This window comes from Stegodyphus dumicola, chromosome 7, assembly GCF_044657685.1.
Source record: "Stegodyphus dumicola isolate Sdum_Otavi_A_Nest chromosome 7, ASM4465768v1".
In the NCBI taxonomy this organism is placed as follows: Eukaryota; Metazoa; Arthropoda; class Arachnida; order Araneae; family Eresidae; genus Stegodyphus; species Stegodyphus dumicola.
Genome location: NC_140774.1, coordinates 12,551,364 through 12,564,348, shown reverse-complemented (window position 1 = coordinate 12,564,348; position 12,985 = coordinate 12,551,364). Strand labels below are relative to the sequence as shown.

The following is a 12,985-nucleotide window of genomic DNA, read 5'->3' as shown; positions in this document are numbered from 1 at the left end:
GTAAACATAAAAATATGCTCATTTTTTTTTAAATTTAATTTTAATATGCTAATTTTCAAGTGAAAAACAAGTTCATTTTCATTCTCTACATTGAGTATGTTTGAAAGGAAGTCATGTCTTCATGCTGCTATGGTACACTCTCCCCAATTAACCAAAAACATTAAGCTTTTTAAAAATATAAGATGTTCATTAATGATGTATACAACTTGGTTATCCTGTAACAAAAGAAAAACATGTTTTCTTTTTACAGAAATGAGACAGGCAACTGTTAAAGTTTGGCAACGGTACCTTAGTTTCAAACTGTAATAAGTAATAGAGCTAGAGGGTCCAGTAAACAGAAATGATATCTCCATCATAGTTTCAATAAACAAGAAATTAATTTTTATGGAGATTTATTCAGGACATAATCCATAACATGGGAGTCATAGCTATCAATGACCACCTAACATGCATTGCTGCAGCATTCAAACATGTCACGGTAGACATAATTGTATATATGGCAGGAACTGGAATATAATTTGGACAACCTGCATGCATCCAGTGATGTCTATCTTTGATGTGTACAAGCTCTTGGTAAGCTGTAATGCATAGTTTTGTTTCACGGGCAACCTTAAACTGTACACAACATTTGAGGACAACTCGCATGTTTATTTTGACATGCATTACTTAATAAATAACATTTCATTTCATTAAACACAAAAGCATGAAGTTAAACATTTTTGGGCATTTACATATTCTCCCAACAATCTCAAAAGTAGCTGAAATTTCAGAATGTGCCTAACTCTGGAAACCATGAACAAAAACATTCTTTAGCAAACATGGCTTCATAAAAATCCTTCAGTCAAACAACATTGCCATTTTTTTATCTATTCTTTTTGTTAAGTCTAAATTCCAACAGTTTTTTAGATAAATCATGATATTTTTTGCCTTTAACTCAATCTTAAAATATCACTTGTGAGATTTTCCAGCATTGGAAAAAAATGCTTTAACATCTCTGCAGGATACATTTTACCACAAAATTGCTAAAAGGAACAATGACATGAGTTTGGTAGACAGCTAGTGCACTTTAATGAGTCTGTGGAATTCTGTGATTTTTTAAAGCAAAAACAGATCACAGTGCACATGGGGAGAAAACCAGCACTAAAAAATACAGAAGGATTTTGAAAAAAAAAAAAAAAAAAAAAAAAAAAATCAATGTATCATATAAACTTTACTTAATAATTAAAATTTATATTTAAAAGTTTCCTCTTTTAATATGCTGATAAAGTTTCCCACCCTAGTATAATTGGCCCCATTAGCAAGTTCAGTCATTAAGACTGCTGAATACTGGTAGTTCAACGCAGGTTTGAACACGGGCAAACAGGATGGTTGCATGATTGGTTTTTGTGGTTTCTTCAATGTGTAATATAAATAAAGACACTTTTCCTTAGAAAGTCCTCCATGAAAGCATCCCTCCCCCTTAGGCAAATATCCCTCGTGTGCTTTGCCCTAGCTAGCCTATCTTGTGGTATAATGGAATAAAACTATAAGCATAAATTTCTTTTATTTGCCCATCTGTTAATTTTCAAATAGCAAGTCACCTACCTGCTAAATGTCCAGTACCTTTCCAATATAAATTAAACACAAAGTAAACGTGTTAAGATCCATGTCCAAAATATTTGGTGATAGGACTCACATAAGTAGATATTAAAAAGAAAAAAGGGGAAGGGCAAATCACATTAACTAGAGTATGGTGTTTGGCTCATACAGTGCTCCTGAGTTTAAATAATTCTAGAACTCATTTTAAATGATTTCATGAAAAATAATTACGATTTAAAGTACACATACACAGTATAAAAGTAAATATATTAAATTATTTTTATTTATTAAATATTATTTCTTAAATTTTACTGCATTTGGTTCTAACGTATCACATGTGATGCATCCGGCCCTCCCTTTCCTTAGTTTTTTCCATTTAAAAAAGAAATGTAATTTTTAAATCTTTTTAAAAATCAATCTAAGTTTCAATATGATTCTGGGAAAGATATATATCATTAAAACATATTAAAAATGAATACTTGAAAAATGTTATGACTAAACAGCTCTGAGATAAAAGCTAATAGACTCGGTGCACAAATTTACACAAAAATTTACAAATAATAAAATTAAAATCTCAAATTTTATTGATGTAATCTTAGATCCTTATTTCCTTCCTTACTACAATAAATTACTAAACCAGCCAAAAAAAATTCATCTGATGGAGAGTATTTAAATTATTCGAGTAAATTTTAGATAATGCAAAGCTTAAATGACTTTATAAGAACATCATTAAAAATTAATCAATTATTAAATGAATATGCAGTATTTGAAATTATCCAGTGTTACATATCTGAAAGACCGGCTATGACTAAAACTGCTATAACTTAAATACACTTTGATCCATTCAAAAGATATTCAATTATGCAATCTTTCTACAACACATTTTATAAACTCACTATTTTATGACTATCGTTTAAAAAACTTATAGGCAAATTAAAATTTTCACACGCAAATAATTCCAAAACTTATTCATTTCTTTATTTTTAAATCTTTTCATGAATGTAACGTATGTGCCTAGAAACCAGTATGCATTTAAGTAATATATCTTACCATTGTCCCAAAAGGTATAGCTCTGGAAGCATGATAATAAATAGCAATGAAATTGATGAGAAATGCAGTACCACACACAAGTGAGGGCAGAAAAAATGCACTAATAACCATCTGTTTAATCCATCTTTTACCTAGAAAAATTCAAAAATTATGTCCTAAAACTTTAAAAAAAAAAATAAATAAATTAAGAGCAATCTTTAATAATTTTCCATACAATATCATGCCAAAATCACAAATATATACTTTCTCCTGTTTCTACCTTTTGTAGATTGCATTTTTTACTGGGCTACTGCAAATGAAATTGTTAGTTTTAAGGAGAGTTTAAGAAAAATAAAAATACCTATTTAACCAAAGTAATCTCCAGCAGGCATGAATGCATTCTTACCCACATAAAACAAAGCCATTTATACTATTTTTGCAAAAGTTAATGTCTCAGGAAATCATAAAATCCTCCATTGTCCAATAAACTGAATGCATTAATCGCAAAGCATTTTTTGAACAATATTTTGGATGAAGCACAATTTCACATCCAAAATTGTTGATTTGCTATATGATTGGCACAGCCATATATTGTTCAATACTTTCCTGAAGCAACAGAACTCCATGCTTATTTGCAAATATTAATTTTTAAAACAAAATCTGTTGTATATTTGCCAGTCCGTAAAATATCAAGCTGCATTCTTTACTGCTTCACCCTGTGGAAGGAATGGGTAATAATGATACCATCAAAAGACCGCCATAATGTAAACATCTTTTTTGGATGCAAATGTGCTTTTGAAGTCTTTCCCGCAGCATGTTTCACTCTCAACAACTAAAATAAATGTGTATGATAGTCACAAAACATCCACGTTTCATCCTCATCACAATTCATAGTAGGAACCTTTTTTTCTTTTTAAAACAGAAGACTTTAAAATACTGCAGTTTGTTTTTATCAGTTATTTCAAGAGGAGCCCATTTGTTAAGCTTCTGTACTTTTCCTACTATTGTCAAGTGTATGAAGTAAATGGGAAAATGTACATTAAGTATCTAGATAACTTCACATATAGTTTGTCATGGATTTGATTCAAGTTAATCTTTTAATTCATTCAAACAAATTGAGAGAAGAGAATGGCCATTTGGATTTATTTTGCAGACCCAAATCTCTTGAGCAAAATTTTGCAAAAGTATGCATGTATGTTAATATATATTTGTATGTACATATATACACATGAACACATACATTCATGCATACACACATATATTTCACAGTCTGGTCCTGATAACAGAGCAGTACCAAAAAAAATTTTTACAGTCAAAAGTCTTTAATCCGAACTCGTCGGGACTTTGGCGATTCTGGATTATCGATTTTTCCGGATAATAGATCATCAGTTTAAATCTGGTAAGATGGCATGCAGAAATTATAGAATTAAAAATATGAAACCATAATTTATGAAATAAAGAGCAATTATGATCTAAAGGGTATCAAAATTTACAAAAAAAAAAGCTTAATATTTATTTGTTTACTTTATTAAACTTTTCTTTCAACGCGCCCATGCGTAAAGCATACATTACGCATAGTCGAAATTAGAAAATTGCAACCAGAAAACTATTTGATGTGTACTTGTGATATTTATAATTACGAGGAATTTGATTTAAATCATATCAAAGACGGAATACATCGAGATGAAATACTACATTTAGTAAGGAATTATAAGCTGAATAAAATAAAAACATTTGCCCTGAAGATAAGGATAGTTCTGACAGATCAACTTCCAGTTCATTGCGCGCCGCGACGACAATAACTGATAGGTGCAATATCCTCTAACATGTCTGTGCATGTCTGCTATGGAAAAAGAATGTAGAAAAAAACAGACAGTGCTGCTTGCATCATTGAAACAGATAAAAATAGCCAAATCAACATTTCTCTCAAAAGTTGGCAATGAGAGTAAATGTTCTTCAACATCGGCATACAGTTTGCACCTTTTTGATATGATACAAATAATCAGAAAGAACCCTCTGCTAAGGGAGGCGAGTAAGGATGAAAGATTCTTAAAGATGAAAAGATCAAAATAAATTCTATTACATAAAATATGCCAAATTATAATATTTTTTCAGCAAATACAGATGCATTAACATTATACATTTTAAATCATTCATAAAAGCATGATGCTCACAAAGCTTTCTCAAGTTAGTGAGTGCTTGACTCAAGTTAAAAATACATTTAAATATTTTCCAATTACGTTCAGTTTACCTAAAATAGACAAATTTTCATAATTTTGAAACAATAATAGTGAATATATAAATTTCATGGGAAATGGGAATGTGATTACATAATGAAACATTCCAGTTTCTCAAAAATATGTTGAAAAAGGGGAAAAATCAATTTTTTACTTACCACCCATTCTTGCAAATAAACTACCACCAAAGTAGCCATTAATAGGTGAAGTAACAGCATATACAAATATTGATGTACTGAGCAAGGAACCTCTCCTAAAAATCAAAATAAAGCAACTCGGTTGATATATTCAGTCCTCACAATGAAGAACAATATCAAAATAAAAATCTCATTTTTTCTAAGATTTTTAAAAGCTTTTTATATATACTTAAAGAAGACTCTAAAAAGAAACAAACACATGTTTGGCATGATTTAGCAGCCATTACCAAAAAAATAATAATAATAAATAATAATAAATAAATATAAATAAAAACTTATGCACCATTTGATGCAATATCAAACCAGAGTACAAGTTTCCCATATCCTGATAGATTCTAACACTGATTATCAACAACTGGACCAACAGAATGGGATTATTCACTGGAAGACTATAAGAATGAAGTTGTGCACAAATAGCCGACAAAAAAACCTTTACCATGATAACATAAAACCTCACATTATTTGAGAACTATTCAGTGAAGGATCTGCGAGTTAGGCCTTAAAATATTACCTCATTTATAACTCGGACATTGATTCACCTTTTTCTGATCTCTGCATTTCTTCAAAGAAAAAATCTGATGTGTACACCACATGACTTCCTTGTACGGAATATTAAATTATACGCACTTTTTCTTGCATTTTATTTAAACTTATTAGATTGAATTAAACCTACTTCACCGACAGCGCATAAACCACAATAGAATAAATGCATTCTTTAAAATTCACTTTGTTTACCATAGCAACACTCTGGCGCTAGGTTTACTTAACAGTATTATATTTCGTTCATATTATAACTTAGAATGCACAAAATGTATATAATTTAAAGAATTATCTAATCGTTGCCACATGTTCTATTCAAATACTATAATAAAGCTAGAACTATGTATAAAAGAAATTAAGCAAACAAAACAGAAACAGTTTTTCACAGACGATTGAGTATTTCTCATTTAATTAATTCAGTTCTCACTTCGCGAGAAGGCAATAATACATAAAAACTCAAAATATCTATATTAAAAATTATGAAGTAAATCTCAAACGCTTATTTCCTCGAAAAAATTCCAGAAAGAATTAAGCATGATTTAATTGGCAATAATAAATGAATGCGTTATCTTCGTTGTTGCGAAGCTAAGTTTCTCTAGATTGGCAACAAATCCACTAGTCTCCTGTTTCAAATGTAAACATCAATTGCCATTAAAAACAGACTTAGCGGCAATTAAACAACTTTAAAATTGCTGATAATTCTAAAAATATTGCACACAGATTTACTAAAGGCATAAAATCCTTAACCGGAAGATAAAAACAACATAATTCAATCATTTTTAAAGCAAAAAATGTACAATTTACAAACATATAAGAGTAAAGAAACTGAGATCACTGAGCCGGGTAATAGAGTGGATATATATATAAATATATTTATATACGTTTGGTGCGGCCGATTGCAACCAAAATACGAGGTGCACATCTACATGTTATAGCAGTCCTATATACAAAATTTCAACGTTCTGAGGCTACTCGTTTTTGAGTTATGCGAGATATGTACGTATGCACGAACGTACGTACGTACGTACATACGCTCGTACAGACGCCACGAAAAATTCTCTTCAGAATTAATTTTAAAGCAGTTTTATAATTTTTTTGAAGGAAAAGAGTATTTTATTCTGTCCTTACATACGTTTACTTACGTTTATTTTATTCTGTCCTTACGTACAGATATGACGCAAAAACATCGTTAAATTGCATTCGATAGCGGTCAAAATGGATATTTTCGTTGAAATATGCTGCCTGAAACTTTTCGCGATTACAATACTTCCTTTTTACTTCGTACAAAGAAGTAAAAAGCCCACAAAATTCTTTACTAATGGAATCTAATCTTTAGTCAATATATGACAAATGAATGCTAATTACGAAAGATCATTAATGATTAATCAAAATTAAAATAAATGAAACTTAAACTATATTTATACAATTTCTGGTTTCTTTTCAAAGCTCCTATAACATCCAAGTAATTTAAATACACAAAATTACGAAACTACTAAATTGTAAACAATTGTTCAAAAGAAAGAACACAGAATAAGCAAAGGCGGTAGTAGTATTATGCACAAGCATTTTATAACATACATTAATTTTCAACTGCATTTAACCTAAGATTTATACTAAAAAAAAAAAAAAAAAGAAAAGAAAAAGGATCTAGAGAGCATAAATATCATCAACAATTTATGCTGGTTCACACTTAATTACACATAGTAATAACTAAATTCGCTTACTCTGTATACAGTTCGCCAAGAATGGAGAAAATAATGACACACAGAATCACGACAGTAATTTGATAACCAGATCCAATAAGGGCAGTAAACAGTGTTGGGTAAGTTGGCGGCCTGAAGACATCACCATGAACTTGCTTCCATCCATACTCATCTCCAAGATCTCTCTCCTAGGACGAATCCTTTCCTTAAAAATCACTTTCTACACTTTTTTCCCACAAAAATATAAAGTGATGAGGAACTGACAGATACATTTCAAATGGTCATTGAAAAATAATAGGTACTTACGTATTAACGCAACCAGGCCAAAATTCGCATAAATCGCCAAATTTGGCGACCCTACTTACGACAACCCTACGTGTTATACGTAGTTTTGTAAAAAGAATTTATCTGTAAAAAGAAAAAAATAACACTCGGCGTGTACTACCACAGCAATGGGTTTTTGGCGGAATTTGCCGAGAAAAGAAAGAGACTTTTTTGGTTACTGTACTTAACAAAAGCGCCGTTACCCTCATGGAAAAAATTTGCGAAAATATCAAGGAAGGAAGCATCATTTATTCGGATTGCTGGAAAGGATACAATACAAGTGAGTTAAAAAATGCTGGATTTCTGCATGGAACTGTTAATCACAAATATAACTTTGTGGATCCCAACACGGGTGTTCACACACAAGATGACGGTTTTCAATCAGTGCTAAAAGCAATAGCCAAAAGATTTCCGCCGAAAAAATAATTCTGCAACTTATTGAAATTCGAAACCGTAAGGGTTTAATTGCTATTTTATATTTTAAAACAAAATAATATAAAAAACTGTATTAAAAATTATCTGTAATTAATAAGTGTACATTTTCTTTCTATTCATACTTTTTTACTCAAACTTACAAATCGCGCCAACCTGGTTGCGATAATACGTAAGTACCAAATAATATATATGGAAATGGGAAAACTAAACAAAACTGTCTTTAAGTACATTAAAGTATATTAATATTTATTCATTCTCAAAATTTTCTTAGGCCAATGCCCTTCCTTTACAATAGGGCTATCTTTACAATAGGTACAAGAGCCACATCAGTAAATTCACAAGGATCCACGGGCCACATGTCTGTCAAAAAATTAGTGTAGTCAGAAAATTTATATAAAAAAGGGAGGTTTGTTTTGCAAGACTACAATTGATTCTAAACAAAGAGATAGTGTTACAGATTTGTATATACATATATAGACATTGGTTCCAAAAAGTCAAATGGAAATCGAATTAAAATTTCTTGCATAAAAGTATAAAGATAGTTGTACAGAACGATATTACAAATTGCATTTACTATAAAAAAGAAGAAGAAACATTACTGGCAGGAGATGGTAGTTCCTTTAGTTTTAAAGTGAAATTTGACGTTGTATTTGCTTGTTTAAAGCTTCAATATAAAGGTTTAATCTGTGTTGTTACAATTCACAAAGTTTCCTCAAAATGTCTTTCTGTCAGCCGTGTTCTTGTTTTTGGTTTTAGAATTTCCTTTTACTGAAAAGCTGTTCACATATGTAGGTACTCCCAAAGATAGAAGACATGAAGAGTGCATGTTTACGAATTCTCTGGACACTTGTCTTTGGTCATGTACTTCGAATAAAAATCAGTTAACCTCTTGGAACCCTTGGGACCCAATTGGGGACTTTAGTACATTAGCATTTACTCCAATAATAAATGTTTGTTTGACTTAAATCCCAGAGTACCCAATTGGGAAAAAACTGATATTTACTGTCTGCTAAAAGAGTGCAGCACAATACTGATGTCAAACTATTTTATACAGCTTTGAAATCGAAAAATAAGAGAAAATGGCGTCTTGACCGACTAAAGGTAAGTTGATTTATTTTTTTAATATTAATGATTATAATTATTAAGTTTTTACTCATTTTTTCAACTAAGAAGTCTATAAGCTTTATTCTACATGCATTTTTGTAAAATTACTTTGTTGTTGTTTTCGATTTTTTTCACTTAGAAAAGAACGTACCCGTTTGGGTACCTCGGAATCAGAGTATACCGATGATGCTAAATGTTGTTTTCATTTTTTTCAGTAAAATATTTGACAGATGAAGAAATCAAAGTGTTGCTTGAACAAAGTGATGGGGGAACTTTCTGATATTGATTATCCAGACTTCGAAAATATTCCAGAAAGTGATACTGATTCTGAACATCTGGAAAATGAAGGCATTCTAACATCTGAAGAAAATGAATGTCTTCTTTTGTCAAGTGCATTTGGTATCAAACCTCAAAGCAGCTGTAAGAGGTGGGCAAAAGAACAAAGACAGCGAGTAGATGTCAGACAACCTGCTATTGTAAGGGTGTATAACACTTACATGGGAGGTGTTGATATGATGGACAAACAAACAAGATTTGGGCATTTCCTGCTCCGTGCACTCGCAGACTATAGGTCCACTTCTCCTTTGGGCACTCCATGGAGGTTGGACCTCCACTATTACCCTTTCAGGGGAGCAGCACACCACCTGGATAGGACACCAGGCAGCACTGGTCATCAATTGCTCCTGCCAGTCGCATGGGTGACCCCATCGCAGATGGCCGTTAGCAAGCAAACCGGGGTTACGGATCCAACCATTCAGGACATGCCAGACCTCGAGGCCGGCCAATGAGTGACCTTTCCCACGGCCTTCAGAACCACCAAGTTCATAAATTTTATACCCACGTGGCCGAGACAGCCTAGCTACAGATCCTAGCCAGTAGCTTCACAGAATTCTCTACATCGATCTCTGGGGGAGATATGATGGACAAACTAATCTCATATTACCGGATATCCATATGAACAAAAAAAAAAAAAAAAATGTACAATGCATGTCTTTGTTTTTTTGAATATGGCAACTTGCAATGCCTGGATTATGTGCATTCATCATTGTAAGCAATGTGAAATTCCTCCAAAAAAATAGACTTCATTTGATAGACTTCAAGCTTGTAATAGCTCAGAGCTTAATAAAAGTAGAAGTTTCTAAAGAAACGATACAGGGAAGACCTCAACGTATCAAAAGTCAACAAATTGCTCCTTTGCCAGTGAAAGATGTATGGCATGACCAAATTGGCCACTTTCCTGAACATGTAATAAGAGGAAATCAAATGAAATGTCGCCTCCCAGGATGCCCAGGTGAATCAAGAGTAAGATGTATTAGATGTGATTTGTAACTTAAAAAACAGGAATTGCTTCTTTGAATTTCAAAACAATTAACTGTTTAAAAAAACTATATATATTATATATATAAAACTATATACTTACTCTTTACATCATTATAATGACATTATATGCATGTAGTTCCAAGATACCCATTATGTACCACTTAATTAACATAAATAAAATTTTCAAAATGTACTTTTTGTGTTTTCTTCTTTTTAATAGTTCCATTTTAAATGCACACACAAAAAATTAGATAAAAATATTGAGGAATTACTTCTCGGGTCTCAAGAGGTTAATGCAGGATTTTCAAGAAACTTGCATTTTACTGCAGAGTCACACTGATAGGTCTATAAATTCTAGCTGAAGTTCAGGTGGAAAACTTCCAACGTCTACTGAAAATGGTGAGGAGAATATTCTCATAAAAATTTCATTTTCACGAAAATCGGAAAACCTGCTTTTGAATTCCTCTTTCAAATTTGAAATGCACTGTACATAATTAGTTGAATTTCATGTTGTAGAGTTCTTCACACACTCCATCAATTTTGGAAAGTGAGTGGAATTCTTATTTAGCAACTGACTTTCCCACAGGATTAATTTTGTCTCAAAAGCTTTCACACAGTAATAAAGATTATGAACAGGTAGATCTTTTCCCAGTAAGCAGTGGTTCAAATCATTGAGAAGGCATATAATATCGACAAGAAACACAAAGTCTCTCAATCATTTCTCACCACTGAACTTGTAAATATTGTATGTATTCCTCGTGTTGTACTTTTAAGTGCAACGACACTGGCTAATTTCTCCGTAATTGTGAAGTTCCTATCAATGCCACGAATAAAATGGCTACTTGTGCGGTATCTGTTGCATCTGATGATTCCTATCCATCGCTACAGAATAAAACTTTTTTTTTTTTTTTTTTTTTCATTTGGATTTTAATTTACTGAATATATCTGTTGTGAGATCCTCTGTGTATCTTGCTGCTGTCACATCAGACAAGCTAATTAATATTCAGTGACTTGAGCTTGTGATGGACAAAGCACATCAACTGCACTCTGAAGACATTCTTTTACAAATTCTCCATCAGCAATGGGTTTTCCACGCTTAGTGAATTTTTCTGCTAGCATGTAACTAACACGAATACTATTATAGTACATTTCTTTATTCACTGTGGCGAAGAAAGACTGCTGAAAATTTAGTTCCGATTTCAATTCACTCACCTTATCACTTCGAAAATGACCTTCCAATGCAGAATATTTCTCACTGTGCTGAGTATCATAATGTCTCTTATTGTTGTATTTCTTCATCACAGCTATACTGTCGTTGCAAATAAGGCAAACTGCCTTGCCCTTATGTACAACAAAAAATAAAGATCTGATCACTTTTCTTGAAAAATATCTCACTTTTCCTTCAACTTTTCTTTTTTTGTTACATGGCTTGCCAACACATTTGAAAGACCATAAACGCTTCTGAGTTTCAGAAAATTTCATCTCAAATAATATCAGGCATGTCAATAAAATGTCTTATATATCAAGAATAAGAGAAAAAAATTTTTTTTTACAACAAGCTGACAAGGCAATTCTTAAAATCAAAATTTCTTAAAATTCAATTTTTCTTCAAATTCAAATGTGGGGCCACTAAAATGCCTTCAGCGGGCCATGGGTTGAAGACCCCTATTTTACAACAATGCACTGTTACAAGCATGTCTAGAAACATGAAACATCTGCCCCTGAAAATCCTTCTTAATAGCTTCATTTTTATCAGCAGAGATTTGTTTGAATTCCTGAATAGTTATGATACACCTCTGGAGCCCATAACCATCCCCAGGAAAATGTTCCCTTACATTAATGTTTCCAACTATTATATATTCCAACATTCAGTTGCAAGTGACAATGAAACAGTGTATTTTCCTCAACTGTTCCAGTTCCTACCAACTGCATTAAGCTATCACAATGTCACAATTTTCAACTATGAAATGTGTCAGTTGGCTCAACACCAATCTCAGACAATATACATCAATGATTAATTAAAGAAAGAAATTTTTGTATTTTTTAAAAAGGAAAAAGCATTAGAATGTTTGAAGTAACATGTATTTGCAAATATCCAGTACAGCTACTTCTAACTAGTTACAATTTAAAGTAAAAGATAATAAACCGAAATTCCGATAAAATGTCGCTATCGAAACTGATTTTTAAATTGATATACGAGTACGATGACTCTAAAACTAAAAAGGTTTAATTACAATTTCAGTATATAAAGTGATCCTCAAGATTTCCGCCTTAAATAAAGGGAGATGTTAAGTTAGATTATTTTAATGTATCAATGCACATGAGGACTATCTGCCTCATACTAGAAATAGCCCTTCATAGAGAGCTGGGAAACTGGCTCATATTCACATTAAACCTGGGCAAAACCACAAAAACCAACTATGCAGACAGCCTATTCACCAGGAATCAAGGCAGGAGATTTTGCCAAAAATGACAAAAACTGCAGTTTGCAGTCCATCCCTACACTAAAAAGCTAGAA

At 32.0% G+C, this 12,985-nt stretch overlaps 1 protein-coding gene across 2 annotated transcripts in view; it reads right to left on the bottom strand.

The window, feature by feature from the left end:
- The window catches only part of TM9SF3 (transmembrane 9 superfamily protein member 3), a 53,657-nt gene that overhangs the window by 14,845 nt on the left and 25,827 nt on the right, over positions 1-12,985 (bottom strand). Inside the window, exons 7-9 of one of the 2 annotated variants that reach the window (XM_035361043.2) lie at positions 7,306-7,472; positions 5,003-5,097; positions 2,629-2,759 (exon numbers count right to left, since the gene is read on the bottom strand). In XM_035361043.2, the coding sequence (XP_035216934.1) occupies positions 2,629-2,759; positions 5,003-5,097; positions 7,306-7,472 (393 nt within the window). The remainder of the gene's footprint in view (positions 1-2,628; positions 2,760-5,002; positions 5,098-7,305; positions 7,473-12,985) is intronic. The other variant, XM_035361044.2, reaches the window with a different exon arrangement.